Here is a 17,613-nt window from a genome sequence, read left to right as displayed (position 1 = left end):
TACTTGACTGTGGGGAATCCAGGTTTTAATTATCTTTTTTTTGGGAAGGGGGGGTCCATCATAACTTCTAACAGTTGCTAAGCAACTAGTTGTAAGTCAAGGATTATCTTTAATCATTCCACAACTGGCCTTCAAAGTATTCTGTAGGCTGTTTTGAAGCTACAACTGGTCCATAATGCACTGCATAATGGGCAGCGATGGACCCCACAAACTTCAGTGATTTCTGATGAGCTTCTGGGTAAAATTTAAGGTTCTAATTATTATCTATAAAGCCCTTCATGGCATAAAGTTTGGTTATTTGAGGAACCACCTATCTTCCATATTTCTGCCATTCAGTAAGATCAGGCAAAGTGTGCTTGCTCTGGATTTCAAACTGTAAGCAGTCCAGAGTAATTTGGAGCCAGATAACTTCTTAAATAAATAGTGTGAATAGAGTTCTGTACACCTCTGTGAGTAATTCACTTTGGATTAAGTGGATTATTTTGGATTAAGATTAAATAATTAATTTTATTATTGTTATTAATTTCAATACATCATTGATATAGTGCATCATTTTAAGTTTCTTACATGATTTATTTTGGAAAACCTCTTTCTCATTCCTTGCCTATGTGTACAGGTAGTCCTTACAACCACAATTAAGGCCTGGAAATTATGTTGCTAAGAAATTTGTTAAGTGAGTTTTGCCCCATTTTACGACTTTTTTTTGCCACAGTTGTTAAACAAATCACTGCAGTTGTTAAATTAGTCACACGGTTGTTAAGTGACTTTGCTTGTCGGAGTGTCACAAAAGATGATCACATAAATCCGGGACACTGCAACTGTTATAAATATAGACCAGTTGTCAAGCATCTGAATGTAAATCATGTGACCATGGGGATGGGGCAATGGTCATAAGTGTGCTAAATGCTCATAAATCACTTTTTTCCAATGCTGTTGTAACTTCAAACAGTCACTAAACAAACTGTTGTAAGTCGAGGACTAACTGTACTCCAGTGGGAGGTTAAATCTGTTCAGAGCACATTCTGAACTTCTTCCCCTCTAAATCAGAATTGGAGAATTGCTGATCTATAGATCAGAGCCAATCTGGTGGTGCCTCACCCTAGACCAGGGGTGTCAAACTCAAGGCCCACGGGTTGCTTAGATCTGGCTTGCGGGGCCGCCCTGGAAACAGTGAAGGACCAACCTGCGTTGCCTCTGCCAGTGAAATCGGAGCTCGGGAGGGTCATGCTCCGTTTTTGGCCACGATGGCCTCCTGTGGCCCTCTGCCAGCAAAAACAGAACTCCGTTTTTGCTGACAGAGGGCCACAAGAGGCCATCGCGGCCGAAAACTGAACTCAGGAGCCTATTTTCACTGGCAGAGCACTCGGGCCACCACAGATGCCCCTGACACGAGTGATGTCAACCCTGGCCATGCCCACCTCAGCCCCTGAAGTCAAACACAACTCTGATGTGGCCCTCAATGAAATCGAGTTTGTGTCTCTCAGATTCTGGAGGTCAAATGAAAACGATTATGGAAAAGAAGGAAATTGATTTAGGGATATGATTCAGGGAAGAAATTAATCAAGGAAGATATGGATAGCAGAGACAGGAATAAAGAGAAAGAATTGCTTCCTTTACTACTTGCTGCAACAGATTACCCACAAAGGAATGTTACTCCAGACAGTGAAAAAATGTTCCTCATCTCTACTTTAAACCTTTTGAAAGCAAAAAACAAAAACAACTTGGCATGATAATCCATCCTAGGAGAAAATGTGCAGCCAAAGGAAGTGGAACTATAATTTTTCCATTCAGACTTTTTTATTAAAAAAAGTATTACTTCTCATAATCGCCATAAAACTTGAACATTTTCCTCACTAAAGTCACAAGAACTAGACTGGTGTTTCTCTTTTTCCTTTATTTATGCTTCTGTCTTCCTGATTCCCACTCTCTCCCTCTCCCCCCCCCCCGTCTCTCATATACACACATACGTACACACGTACACACACACGCACACACACATAAACACACACCCTCGCTCTGTCTGTCTCTCAAAAATATGCTCCTTAAAGTCTTGAGCCAACCAAATATTTTGGGGAACCTCTTTGATTCATCTTAGCCTGAATGATGGATTTGAATATACTCTGCAAAGACTAAGTGACCAAGATTTGATATATTTTTGTACTGATCCTAAGTGCAGATAAAACATTCGGAGAATTTAAGCCGAAGGCTGAGGAGTTGTCTATGCAGGCAGGCAGACAGGTAGATTTCCCATCTTTACTACAGTAGAATCACCCCCTCTCCTTGGATTCTTCGTATTTTTTCAAGATCTGGCATGATCCACATAGCAGCTTTTTTCTCTGGCCTGAATCAATACATTACCTAATAGGGTGACAAACAAAAGGTGCTACAATCTCCGATATGAAAATTGTACTTGTTCATGTCCAGGCATAGAGGTTGCACCTGTATCTGTTATCTTATTAAAATCCCAACTATATTCACATCGCAGGTAAGCATGCATAACAGCAATACTTAGACTTATATACCGCTTCACAGTGCTTTACAGACCTCTCTAAGCGGTTTACAGAGTCAGCATATTGCCCCCAAGAATGTGGATCCTACCGACCTTGGAAGGATGGAAGGCTGAGTCAACCTTGAGCCACTCAGACTCGAACTCCTGGAGTGAGCAGTGAATTAGCCCTGCAGTACTACATTCTAACCACTGCTCCACCATGACTCTTCCTAAGAATTTTATTTTATTTTTTTTAATAAACACTTTATTAAACTTTTATTACATTAAAAACATAAAAAAATATTTCACTCAACAACAGCTAGTTGTGGTGTTTTTCTTGTGACAATAATTCGTGCATTCTTCCTAAGAATTTTAATTGCCCTCATGATGAGGTCACGGTTGTTGTTTTTTAAATGACCAATTTTTCAATGTATCAAGGACAATGACCAAATTTTTATCAGTAGCTTTAGCCTACAGAAACCAATTGGTACGTCCTCCTTAGTTTTGAGTGACTTTATTTTATGTCATTTTTATGCATGCTCTTTTGTTGTTCTGTACATTTTAATATATGTTGGCTTGGGTTCAGGCTATAAAGCAATGAATAAATCAATAAAGACCATAAAGCAATGAATAAACCCATTTGCTTTTTGTTATCACAATTTGTCATTGAAATCAACTCAGCATATGAAACTAAAATATAATTACAGTAAATAATGAACAATTGTCTGTAAACATTTGCAAGTGAGCACTCTGATACCCATTTAACTTAATAGCTTTTTATGATGGAAATCAGCCATTTTGATGCTAAGTTCATAAACAACCCTCCAGAGCAGGGATGGTTTTTGATCTTTTTTCAGTCATTTGTTTATTACAATTTTCTGGCTATCCTTCACCTGTCTTTGATCTACTTTTATAATGGTTTCATTCCATTTGAAACATATATGCTGTTATGTTAAACTGACTGGAACGGAAACTTGGACTATGCGGATAGCATTGTTTGTTTTGTTTTAATTATACTATTAATTCTTAATCCTGTTCTTACATCTGAAGGTTTTATATCTTAGTAAAGAACTGTCCCATAAGATATCTTTAATAATACAAGTTCTTTGTTGGTTTTGCTCATCTGAGGTAAAATAAAAAGTAAAGGCTGCTTTGAGTTGAACTCTACTTCTTGGCAACAATAAAGTAATGATTTGCCATTATTCCCTTTTCAGTCTAGTTTATACATATAAAATTATCCAGTGATAATCATCTTTTGGGTACTGTCTATTTATGCCTGCAGTTAAGTGCATATTTGAATGCTCCTCCAACACCAAAAATTCAGTTCAATTGTAAAGTTACTGTATACTGGGGGAGGGAGGGAGAGGAGAAATCTGTCTTATGTCTTCCTGCTTGACATCTTGGATGTTCTTTCAGAGAGACATTTTTATATGCTGGAACTGTTTGTAATATTACTTCCCACATAGTTTGAAATGGTTTGGTAAAATTGTTATTATTTATTGGTTTGTTTGTTTATTTATTTATTTATTTATTCATATTCCTAAACCACCAAAGACAAAGTGAGGGCTCTCATAGCACTAACCAACCCCACAACTGTGTGCTCCCCACCCAAGGCTGCAGAGACATCTTTTGGGATATTTTTTCTGAAAATGTAGTTGGATGCCTTTTCCTTTGGCAATAGTCCAATTAATAATATATGTACCTTTTTTCAAAGACTACTTGAATTTTTAAGAGCTACAATCGTCTTGCAGTCTTATTTGTATGGGAATGGCAGCAAAATTATATCAATTAGTGTGATGTATCTTAAAGAGGATACAGGAAGTTCTTGCTTAATGACTCTGGAAACTGGTATTTCTGTCACTAAGTGAAGCAGTCATTAGGTGAAATATGATTTCTTTACTGTATATATTTCTTGCAAGTATATTATTGCTATTTCTTTTATTAACATATAGTAAAGAATAAAACATTCCTTTATGGACATAGCTTAAACATTGACATTCATTTGGGTGCTGGATGATGACAAAGGCACTTATATAACTAGAGGAAGAATCTCAAACTTTCATGAGTAGATCCGGAATTGATAGGGCTAAACCAAAGCTGCAAGGAAGTGTGGTCACCAATGATGCCAATATTGAAAAAGAAGGTCTGTATGTTTTACAAACATACATATAATTGGACCATGGAATGTGAAAAGGGAAACTTGTAACTGTTGAAACCGAAATACACTACAGTACACTAAATTAGATATTTTAAGAGTGTTCTAATTTAGCAGTAATGGGTCACTTTCAGATGACTATGTGATATACTATTCAGGGTCTAAAATGAATAAATGGCAGTGATATTTTTAAAAAGGACATCACCTAATTTATATATATACAGTATATATATATATATATACCCATAGCTGGCCGGATCATATCTTTTAGAAACAGTGGCTATTTCATGAATGAAATATTATACAAATATTATAATATAAAATGCTATATAACCTTAATAAAAATGTAAACTTGGACTACATTAAGGAATATATTGCAAATGACCTGTGATAAAGTTTCAGAAAAGCACATAGTACTACTAATGAATCATTGGAATGACAAAGTTGGGGAAATAGAAGACTCTAGAACAGGGGTGTCAAGCTCAATCGCATCTCAGGATGGATCGTGATGTTTTTTGCCTTTGCGGAGCTGGGGTGGGCGTGGCTTGCGCAGGCGGGCGGTATGCGGCCTGTGGACCACCAGTTTGACATCCCTGATCTAGAACTATGGGAAGATTTGTACTGAGTAAACTCAATTACAGGTAGTCTCTGCTTAACTACTATTTGTTTAGTAACTGTTCAAAGTTACAACAGCACTGAATGAGGACTGAATGCAGCCAGGTGATCTCAAATCTGATGCTTGGCAACCAGCTCACAATCGTGACTGTTGCAGCATCCTGCAGTCATGTGATTGCCATTTGCACCTTTCATGAATAGATCTGAGTAGACTACCTTTCCTGAGTAGACCATCTTTCAACCAGCAAAGTCAATAGGGAATCTGGTGGGAGGTGGCAACCTTAGAATTTGTGAGATTCACCTAATAACCACACCTGGAACTTCAGTTATAAGTTGACATAATTTCATGACATTGCTTAGTGTCATGATTCCTGGGCCCAATTGCTGCCATTAACTGAGAACTACCTCTAAAGTAGGGGTTTTGTAGTGATAGTTCTTTGTTGCTGGCAACTGCTTCGAACAGCAGAACAGGATAAGTAAAGGCTATACTCTTAGACATCAGCAGATGGATAACATTAGAATCAAATTGACTACATAATAGGAAACAGAAGTTAGAAAAATACAATACATTCAGCCAGGGCATTTCCAGGTACATATTGTGAAACAGACCATGTAGATTTCAAATATATAGATTAAATTTATCAAATTAAAGATATTAGGTGTTCCAGCAAGACTGAATCTGAAAAACATACACTAAAAACATAATATAAATTAGACAACCTATTATCCATTGGGTCATTGTTCCAGATAATTGCCTAAATAGAGAAATAGAATGATCACAGACAAGCAAAAAAGCAGTGGAAGCTAGAGCCACGTCCAACTTCCTTCTGGCTTCCCCATTGATGTTCCTTGTGAGAAACTGGCATAGAATTTGGAAATGGCTGATACAGCCGCAACTTTGCTAAATTTCAATCCCATGTGAGTAATGGGTCCTGGATTAAATTTATTATTTATTTATTATTAAAATTTATATGCCGCCCTTCTCCCGGAGGACTCGGGGCAGCTCACAACCATCAAGTAAAGTAAAAACAATAACAATAACAATAAATAAAGTTTAAAAATACAATTAAAATCCCACAATTAATTAAAAACTCCCAAACAGATCAGACAATTTGTTTAAAAAGCCATGTCTTCAGGTCTTTGCGGAAAGAATGGAGGTCAGGCGCTCTCCGGAGCCCAGTGGGTAACTCGTTCCAGAGGGTCAGTGCGGCCCCAGGAATGCCCTCATCCTGGGCGCCGTCAGCTGACATTGTCTGGCAGACGGCACCCGGAAGAGGGCAGTCCTATGTGAGCGCACTGGGCGGTGGGAGGCCGGTAGGAGGTACTCCTGCAAATACCCCGGGCCCATGCCATATTGCCATCATTTTTCCCAGTTGAAGGTTGCAGACATATAGGAGAGTTTTAGTAATATAGAAGACAAGCCATGCCCCAATGAGTCATTACTTCAGAGAAATTGTCTTACCTAAACAAAGAAACAGAATGACTGTGAGTGGGCAAAAAAGGAACAGGAGTGATTCCTGACTTCTGGTTGCCTTCCCCCAATGGGTTTCCTTTAGGAAACTGGCAGGAAGCATTAGAAATCTCTGTTCCTCCCTTGAGAGTGCAAGAAGTGCAGTGCAGAACAGGAACAGTGCACAGGTTGGGAAGGTTGCCACATGGACATTCTCAAGAAATGTTATATGAGTCAGGGAAAGCCCACAGGTGTGGCATAGGTCTGGGAAGGCTTGCCGGGGATAGCACAGGTCAGGGAAGCACAAAGTGGCATGGACCAGGAAGGGTAAGGAGTATGATAAGGATATATATTATTGGCATATCTGTTTAATTCCAGTAGTAACTACAATAACGTAGCAAACAAATGATGGATTAAAAAAGCAATTATGCTTGACAAAGTTGCAGGAACTAAAAGGGAAAGACACAGATATAGCAAATAGACAAGATCAAGTATATTGTTGGAATGCCCCTGAAAGGTCTGTGGATTGTCCCTGGGTAGGGTTGAGGTGAAGGCCATTTGTCTGTAGAGTCAGCAAGAGTTGGACCCAACTTGATGACACTTAACTATTGAAACTACAAGAGCATAAAAGCCTTAGTAAGACCCTCACTTTTGAGTAAAGATTTCTTCATTATAGCCATAGTTCTTCAAGGATTGTCTTCATCCTGATGACCCAGTTGCCTCTTTCTTTGAAGATTGTCTCTTCCTTAGGGCAAAAGTAATTTGCCCTAAGGAAGGGGAAGCGCTTACATTTCAGGTTTGCACCATGAAGCATGTCATTGCATTTGCCTCCCATCCAGAGCTGCCTTTGCTGGCATTACATTACTCAAAGCAGACCACTGACATTGGTTCCTAAACCAGTTCTTGCTGTGTTGTATATTTGTCTGGCAGTTTCATGCCCTCCCAGTTACAAAAGAAATGTGTGGGCTAGCAGATGTTAGATATAAATTGAAAGAGGTTGTTTGTGAGGACAACTCTACAGATGTAGCTTCAAGTAAAATCTGGCATACTTTTTCAATCCTGGAAGGAGCCCAAGCTCTCCTCTCTTCACACCATATTCAATAGTTGTAATTCTTCCTACCCCCTCAGTGTTAAAGTCAGTCATTTATCTTTCCTCTCCACATTAGAATTCAGGTGGACTGTCTGCCTTATTTTATTTTTTAATTATATTATGAACATTTATTAAAGTAAACATACATTCATCACTTAAAATAAAATGAAAATTCATCAAACCTGTCTCCGATATCACTATAAATTCCAGCCAATTATCTCTGAGAACAGCTCAGCACTGCAAACTGAATTGCTTTCTTTCTGTTGAAACTTAGAGAGGAATTAAAGTCCTCTTTGTTAGACATACCCAGTTCTTTTGTTAGACATCCCCAGTTCCTGCAACCGATGATCATATGTTTTAGCTTCCAGACCCCTAATAATCTTCGTGATTCTTCTCTGTACTCTTTCTAGAGTCTCCACATCTTTTTCGGATTGGGTTGACCAAAACTAGCATTCCAAATGGTCTTATCAAGGCAGTTTATAGTGCTACTTATCAAGGCAGTATAAAGTGCTACATCTGACCTTGATACTGTTCCTCTGTTGATGCAGCCTAGGACTGCATTGGCTTTTTTTTTTTTTTTTTGGCAGCTGTGGCACACTGCTGGGTTTATACTTAAGTAGTTGTCCACTAGAACTTCTAGATCCCTCTCACAGTTACTGCTGTTGAGCCAGTAACACCTACCTACGCATTTGGTTTTTCTTGCCTAAGTGTAAAACCTTACTTTTTTCACCACTGAATTGCATTTTGTTGGATGGTGCCCAGTGGTCAAGTCTGTCAAAATCTTTCTGGATTTTGACACTATCTTCTAAAGTGTTGACTATTCTGCCCCCCATAGTATTTTCTGCAAATTTGATAAGTTCCCCTTCTGTTATCTAAATCATTTATAAATATGTTGAAGAGCACTATGGCCTAAGACAGAGCCTTGGGATACCTTACTTTATACTTCCTTCCATGGAGATTTAGCTCCATTACATACATAAAAATGAAGGCAGTACTATGGCCTGGTGTATTTTCTTTGTCTTTACAAAATGGATATGACATCACTGTAATTGAAACAGAGTTCTGAAAGAACCAAGAGTGTGCTTTGGATCAGCAGCCTTGTTAAGTGGTGCCCTTAGGGTTACAAAGTTGGAAATGCCACTGTGAAAACCACAGACTAGGAAATTGCTTTCCAGTGTCTTTCCTTTTTTTCCCGAGGCAGAAATAAGTGAGGAAATCTGCTTCACATTTGGAATGCATACACATTTAGCAGAAATGGCAGCAATAGAATCTCTTTAGAATCTCATAAATTATCAACATCTCTCTAGAATTTCTAGAGAGTTTATAAGATAGGGGCTGCTGTGTTTGTGTTACTTTTATGCTAAAACATGACTGTTTGGCTACAAATGACTAGAAGTGATTCTAGATTCTTACCGTGAGAACTCCTGTGTAGGATCTCATTGTATCATATTCTTTCTTGGTTTTCATCTTCATGCAGGGTTGGTTAAACATATACCCTGTTGTGTATTTCAGCAAAATAAATAAAAAATTATATTAAGACAATGTGGAACTTTGGATAGTTTAAATCAATAAATAGAACCTAAAGTATGAATGGTGGAATAAACTCTTTGTAGAGCCAGTGTGAAAAAATATATTAGAGGTGCTGTTTATCCAGCTGAGTTGCTCTGGACACCTTAATAATCACTATACCATATGCGGTTTTGTTTTGTTTTGTTTTTGCAGATCCTGGTTGCTAAGACCCCTATTGCTCCATTGACATCTTTCCTATACATTATTGAAAACTCTGGTTTGGTTCTCCAAGGTAAGACTACGATAAAATGAGCTTTGTCTTACTGTAGTTAATGTGCTGAGGGAAGTAAGTGCTTAAAGCTGCTTCTCCCAGCCTGGTACTCTCCACATGTTAAATTTGAGCTCCCTGAATTCAACAAAGCTATTTTCCAGAGAAAATGGGAGTTGGTTCAACCCTGGAAAGTGTCAGACTGAAGAACGTAAATCTTAGTTGAATCTAGTTCTTTTAAACTGAATTTAGTAAATGTTTCATATTAGGCAAGTCAATATTAGGCATTTTATATTGATGTTTTCTGAATTCTTGTACCTATGGATGCTCCTGAAACTTTGGTGTTAACAAAAATAAATTTAACTGGGGCAATAGCCATTGTAATTCACCGAGAGTGAGTTGGGTAGCCATATAAATTTTCTTGAATAAATAAATTTCATTGTATGGCTGTATCAGATAATGAACAATCTGTTGCTTTTACAATAATAGAGGAACATGTATAAGAGTTTGCCTTGGAGAGATGTCTTAGTGTTTCACTGTTCAGAAAAAAAAAGTTGATTGTGTAATAATCTAGGTATACCATCTAAAAGTGGGATATATTTGATTGAAAATATAATGATGTAAAACACCTAATGTGTGCACATACATTTCTGAACTTTTGCTTTATCTCTGAAATGTTTTTCTGTTGTTTGTTTTCTATATGAATGAGTTACTGTAAATGTCAAAAATATATTTTCTGCTTTCAAAAATTTAACAAAATCACAGTTCTGTTGAATTATGAGTGGATTGTTCAGATATTATTTACCCTTCAGCTTTATGTCAAATGAGCTTTGGGTTTACAAGTGGGATGTGATACCCAAAATAAAAAATCCTATAACTGAACTCAGAATTTCCCTGACTATTCAGTCGAAACCATCTTATTTATGGGAAGAGCTGATTAAATAGATCATATATTTAAACAAATGTGAGATTCCTCTATTACGATACTAGCTCATACAAACATTGAGAAAAGCAGAATATTTTATAGAGGCTGGTGTTAATGCTTTCTATTAGAAATCAAGCAAGGACACTGAGCTTGTCGATCAGAAAGGTCGGCAGTTCGAATCCTTAGTACATCTGGTCCAACCCCCTGCATGAGCAGAGGGTTGGACTAGATGACCTCCAAGGTCCCTTCCAACTCTGTTACTGTTACTATCAAGTTACACATCCTTGAGTTGACAGAAAAGTACACCTATGTGAAATTGACTATTCCCATGGCTAATCCCTATCCTATCTCTCAAACCTCTGTCTGCCAGCTGCCAGTCACCTGAATATTCTCCAAAATACTGTGTGACAAAGCTTAACACATTTTACCTATCCAGGGCTGCCCAACAGGGGAAAAAATGTGATAAACCTGTCTCACTCATGGGCTGAGGATGAGATGAAGGTAACATCGTAAGGGCCTGGCAAAATAAAGAGATTGCCAGGGCAAATTTGCGCTGTGATTAGGGCACATGGGAATACAACCAATGTATTTATCAGTATCAAATTGTTTATTATCTTTTTCTGTACATTCTTTATGTTGGTTTGGCAACTACCTGGATAATCCCTACAGTTTTCAGACATAGTTTACCATTGCCCTCTTCCTAGCGCTGAGAGTGAGTGACTGGCCCAATGTCACCCAGCTAGTTTCATGGCTCAAGTGGAACTAAAATTCACAATCTCCCAGTTTCCAGCCTAATGCCTTAACCACTATATCAAACTGGCTCGCTGTCTTTTTTTTTTATGGTCTTATACCTGAGTGCAGTATAAAACACAAAAGAAAAAAAAAATCAGAATACAGTTAACCAATAAACATTGGCAACAATCAGCTCTATAGAGTAGGTTTGTAAGCCACAAATCTGCTGCTGATTTTACCACATATAGAGGTAAGAAAAAGAAAGTATCCAAATAATAAATACATAGAGGTGTTTTCCCCCCCAGCTATCTTAAGGTAGTAGGAAGCTTTATGAAAATGAGAGTCATTTTCAAATTGGAAAATGCATTGAGAGGAGTTAGATAGAAACTGCTGTCTACGCTGGTGGCAGTGGAACATTTTTGTGGTAATGAATGGGCTCTGTTCCACCGGCTGACTGCAGGAGCAACATTTTCATTGATTCTCTATGGTGAGAGTCAGTCAGTGTCAGAAGAAGAGTACATTCAAAGCACATGACAAAGGAACAAGTAGATGAGTGTGGGAACTGGTGAGGAACAACAACTGTCTGAGAAATGAAGTGGAGAGAAGGGGGAGAGGAATGTCATCATCATTCTGCTAATCAGGAGGCCGTAAAGAATTTGACATTGGAAAACTTACCTGAAATTTCTTTTATGAGGGAAAGTTGGAAGGAAGCTCAAGAAAAAAAAATGGTGGAAGGTAAAAAGACTGATTTAACAGTTTTGCAGGCAATTCCTCCTGCCATCTCTAGGGGATTAAGAGATGGGGGTGAAGTTAGGCTGCAGGTTGTTGTTCTTTTGTTCTCTGGCTTGATGGTTAATAAACCACCAAGACAGGATGAGTAGTTAGGGATTTCACTGACTGCTATTTGATGCAGTTTGAGAGGCTCCTCTGCTATTGTTACAGTTAAAATAGAAAGCGGAACTGTTCTTCATTTGCAAAAAGTTTCCAAAGTCCCAGGCTGAGAGTGAAAAAGCTATTAACATGGTAATGCAGCCCCATTCAGGGAGTGCATCAAAATCCCCTTTGTTGATGTAAATTGCTGCTCTATTGCCTGGTCTCTTTGGATCTCATGGTCTAGGTACAAGCACAAAAAATTGTTTAGTGAGAAGGGAAAACTCCACCTCTTATATCATTTTAGCAGATTGCCAAAAGGACCAAGAGCACTGCAGTGAGAGACTTCTATGCCTTTGTAAACCTGAAGTACTCGGGTGGTGAAAAGAATCCAATTATTCAGTCACTCTTTTATTGGACCTTTCAATCTTGAGAAATGCTGCTCAACAATTTGGAGACAAGGATGGCTGGTCAAAGGCTTGAGCTAGATTTGGAACCATGTTTCAAATGCATTGTGTGAAGGAGGGAAAAGATAAGAAGCAGCAGTGTGTCTTACAGGAATTCAATAATGCTGCAGAATTCTGGCTTTTAAAATTCTAATTTTGTAATTATGGTCATTTATACGAAGGGACAAATTAAAAGCCTGATTTTTTTTTAAAAAAAAAACATTGTTGACCATATCCTCTTATTTGGAATTAAACATGGTCATTTGAACTCTGCAAGAATATCCAGTTCTGAATAAAACTGAAACCCATAAAAATATAATGTGTGTTCCATGTTCATGTTACTGTTTCTTCCCATTGAGTCTGATTTAATGAGACTAAATGTGTAGATTCAAACCTGCTTCCCCTTCAAGTCTAGGAAATTGCTTTGCAATTCTAGTTCTGTTTTTTTATATTTTGTTCAACAAAAGCTCTTTTTTATTCATTAGTCAGATTTGATTCTATTGATGAGATACACATAAGAATAGCTTGGTTTAGGCATCCACGTTGTACTGCAAAAAGAAATATGTTTATATCAGGAAAGGAAAAAGATATGATTCAAATAAATTACTGGAATGTGGAGTGAAAGTTTTAATTTTAAGATGTCCTATCTTTAATTGTAGAACCAACATTGAGCAGATTTTTTTTTTTAACATTTCGGTTATAATGGCAGTCTTTGTGAAATCTTATATGAGAGTTAGTTCTGATTAGCTCAAATGTAAATGTAATCTAATTTTAATTTAGGGATTATTCTTTTGAGAGAGATTGTATAGCACGCTTGATTTATTATATTAACTTGTAGAGATGGAAAATGTAATTTTCAGGAATTGAAAGTATTATTTTACTTACCAGTGATCCCAACTGTGACAAATCAGGTGTGTTCCATTTGAAGTTTTGAAGAAGTAGTTTGTAACTTATCTGACTAAGTGAGTCTGTTTTCTGCCAAACTCCTACAGAGGTTTATGGTGACTGCAGTATGAACTCTCCTAATGTCTGTCCACATTTTTTTCTTCTAATTCTCTTTGTTCTCATATCATATTCACAGGATATATTTCTCTCTCACTTCATTGCTCACCAAAATCTCTTAACAAAATTTAAATAGCATCAGCATTGCTGGTATACATTTACAATGGTACCTTGGTACTCATCATTAATTGGTTCCAGAAGACGCAATGAGTACCAAAAACAATGAATACCAAACAAATTTTTCCCATAAGGAATAATGTAGTGAGTCACAAGGCAGCTGACACTGAATAGTTCTAGCTTGTGTGTTGAGTATCAAACAATGAGTACTGGGGCAAAATTTTCATGTCAAAATGCATTGTGTACCAAATTTGATAAGTTTCAAAGCAGTTGAGTACTGTAGAATGAAAGTCCTTCAGATCAGGTGCCCAGGAGGCCAACTGAGTTCCAGGGGTAGACTACATGAGCCTGTGTGCCAGAATGTTACTTACTAGACAAGCTAATCACAAAGTAAAGTTCAGACACAACTCCTGGCAATTAACACAAAATCCAGGTTATCTAAGTAGCAGAGTGCTTAGCTTGAGAACAAATGATCTGAGATGGAGAGGAGGAAGGTAACAATGGCAAATTCCTGATCAGCTATTAAGGGGTTGCTTTTATTTTAATCAAATTGATAATTTGTTTCTGGAGTGTGTTTGTTTGGTATTGTAAGCCATTCAGAATTTCTGTATTTGAGTTGGGTGACCAAATACATCAATAGATGGGTGATTATAATTAGCAATCATATAAACTCAGAAAATAACACGAGGTTGTTCAGGCTGTCCTACTGAGATGAAAACTCTGATGCACAGTTGACATTGGTATATGTTAGCTTCTCTGGCCAGATTTTAATGCTGTTTGCAATGAAGAAAAAATGTGCTTTGGCACATTTCTCCTGTTAGAATTGCTAGTTTGAAATTTTAAATGTATATCTCATTTTGGGGAAAAAATTGAGGGTGAGGGATTTTTATTATTTATTTCTGTATTTTTTGTTGGGAGGGATCTAGTGAGCACAATAAACATGCCAACAATCCAAGAAGAAAATTATAGTTCTTCTTGCCTTATCACTTCTTTCATATTTCATTATCCCTATTAACAAATCGCATTAATGAATTTTTGAAACATATATATATATTAAACATGATTAAGAAACAAACTTTATTGGAAAAACATAAGAAACTTGTTTAAACTACAGTACAAAAAAATAACTGGATGGGGAGAAACAAACTTTGATTTAGCTATATTAAGGAGTGGTTTGGGGTTTTTGGAGGTTGGTGATTTATCATTTTTTTACTCATGGGATTACGTTGTACTTCCCTGGACAGAGTTGGTGAGTAATTTGGGGGTCTTCCTGGACTCACAGCTGCTGCTATGGCTAAGAAGACCTTTCTACAGATTTGTCATCTTACTTGTTGTATACAGGGCATATTAAGGAAAGGGATTAATTAGGACTTTCTCATATCATGGTTTTTCTTCAGTCTCATCAGACTTCACTAGCCTGTGGAAAATATCCACTAGTTATTCACCTTGACCTGGAATGATGCTGTTGAAGAGATGAGTGGCAAGTATAGCCCTCTGCCAAAACTCTGTCCAGGCTCTGCACAAGCCTTTTCTATGATCACTCCCATTTTCTGGAACAGTATTCTCTGTAATATCTACAGGGCCGCAACCTGAGGTGTTTCTGTAAACAGCAGGCCTTAGTGGCTTGTGGCTTTGTGACCCCACTTCTTTATATGTGTTGTATATGTGAAGCAGTGAAGAGAACTCTCTGCCATCTTACAGTAGTCCTTGAGTGATAACCAGTTGCTTAGCAAATGTTCAAAGTTATGAGAGTCCCCCAAAAAGCTACTTGCTACCCAGAGTCGAAGTTCCTGCAACTGCCCCCTTCTGTAGTCACATGACCATATTTTGCATTCTTGACAGCCAGCCCACCTTTATAGCCATTTGCAGAATCCCCACAGTCACATCACCATGATTTTTCTGGAAACCAGCATTTATTTTCAGTTTCTAGCAAAAAAAAAAAAACAAAAACAAAAAAAACAACCCACTCCATAATGAACAATGGATTCATGTAACACATATCCACTTAATATTACATTCATTACATTACAGTCACGTACATAATCACCGCATCCAGTTGATAATCACTGCAATAAAGGTTATAAAATGATCACAGGATGAGCCACTTAACAACTTCTGACCAAAATTGCAGGTTCAGTTATGGTTGTAAGATGTGGACTGCCTTATACAATGTTTTTTCCACTCCATTGTTATCACTCGTTTCTTGGGTTCCTTTTAAATACAGTAGCAGGCGAAAAGAGGGTGAAAAGAGGATTTATTTGCTCTGTGTGTGTGTGTGAAGGTCTTGTAGGCTCAGAAAGAAGTAAATATAATAAAGTGGTAAATTGTATAGATTGGTGCTGCAGATTTTTGTCACACAAGGTTAGGAACTGAATCCTTTCCTTGCTGGCTAGGCCAGGATGTCCTTGAGCTTTGCTGTGTAAGCAACTGAGGGTCTATTCACACTTAAATATATTCCTTGGGGTTTTTCATATTTCCTCCAAATGTCCAGGATGCAGACAAAAATAGATCTCAGTTTCAAAAGATACAAAAAATATTGAAAAATGCACTTATGCTTTAAACAATAACCAAAGTGAAAACAAAATTAAAAAGCTGTTTTGGCTGGACTTCAACTTCTTATGATCTAAAAAGAAGTTTGTCGGTTTAAATCTTAAACTATGTGGGAAAACCAGCTTTGTCTGGATCCGGAAAGTAAAAGTGGCAAAGAAAAACTTTGAATTTCCTCCCTTGTCTTTACCAGTCTGAACAAGAACGGAAAGTAAATAAACAACAAAAATAAATCATTTAAAGAAAAGCATTCTAAATGTCTGGAAAGCCTCTTAATTCTTTTTTGTCTTTTGTTTGACTTTATCCTCATGTTTCATTTCTATGATATAGATCATAGTTTGCCAGCCTCAGGCTCTGGAATACAATCACACCCTGGCTGAGAATTATGGGAATTGGGAAAATGTATTGCAAAGACTTGACTAATTAAGTAGATGTCTCTATGCTATGGGTATGTGATTGACTAACAATATGAATGTGTTTCATCCAAAGTATAAAAGTGAGAAGAGTACAAAAAGTTCTGAAATATTAAGGTGCCTGACCAGGAAAAGAGGCCCTGGAATTACATTGGGGATCTCAAACAAAAACATCCATTCAGTTCCTGAATCGAATGAGCAAAAGCAATAATTTGCATTTCTTTCCTTTCTTCAGTGTTGGTAATATTTTTCCTTTTATTTATCAGTGACTACTCCTCCAGAATTATTTTGTTCTTTCTCACTTTAATTATTTGATAGTATTGTTGAAGTGTTAAATAAAAGCAATGTTTAGGAACAGAATAAAAGTTCATTTTCCTTTCTGTGATAAGATGGTAGATTTGTACGGTCTGCAAAATATATGCTGTGTATCAATATGCCTTTATTTACATCCTAAATAGTGGATCTTAATGCTATTTTGATTTTTACATTAAGAAGTAGAGTGAGGAATCTATTTTCACTTTTCTCTCTGCTCTCCACCAAAATATGACTCACACGGCTAGAAATTTCTCTAGAATAAAAATGTCTCCCCAGCCCTTATTAGAGGGAGTAATCCCTTTGTTGTACTCTCAAGAATGAATTCCTGAACCTAATGTGTTGTGCTCATCTGTTTTTAGTCAAGTGTTGGAGTAAGGGCTGCCATGAGTTGCCTCCAAAAGGCTTTTACATACAATGGTTGAAAATCTTATATTGATGTGATCTAGTAATTTGTGCCAGTAAGACCTTCTGGGAGTGGAAATATAAAACAGAAGAATGGATTTAGATATTTGATTGGCAAAAAACCTTCTGATCTTTGTATAAAAGCCAAATAAATATATACCAAAAATTATCTACATTTTATTAAGAAATTCATTTTAATTATAGCGACTTTGATTGTTCATAAATCGGTATCACTATGCCTATTTTCTAAGGCATGCATTCTGTCTTCT

General features: G+C 37.2%; 1 protein-coding gene across 7 annotated transcripts in view; it reads left to right on the top strand.

Annotated features, from left to right (window-relative positions):
• RAD51B (RAD51 paralog B) overlaps positions 1-17,613 on the top strand; it is a 485,747-nt gene that overhangs the window by 159,982 nt on the left and 308,152 nt on the right. For 6 of the 7 annotated variants that reach the window (XM_087876343.1, XM_087876346.1, XM_087876340.1 and 3 more), the window contains exon 10: positions 9,521-9,599. The exons of the other annotated variant lie outside the window; for it this stretch is intronic. In XM_087876343.1, coding sequence (XP_087732469.1) covers positions 9,521-9,599 — 79 coding nt within the window. The remainder of the gene's footprint in view (positions 1-9,520; positions 9,600-17,613) is intronic. 7 annotated transcript variants of the gene reach the window in all.

The sequence above is a fragment of the Pantherophis guttatus genome, chromosome 1 (genome assembly GCF_059756535.1).
Source record: "Pantherophis guttatus breed Tessera chromosome 1, ASM5975653v1, whole genome shotgun sequence".
NCBI lineage: Eukaryota > Metazoa > Chordata > Lepidosauria > Squamata > Colubridae > Pantherophis > Pantherophis guttatus.
This window is presented reverse-complemented; position numbering and strand designations above follow the sequence as displayed.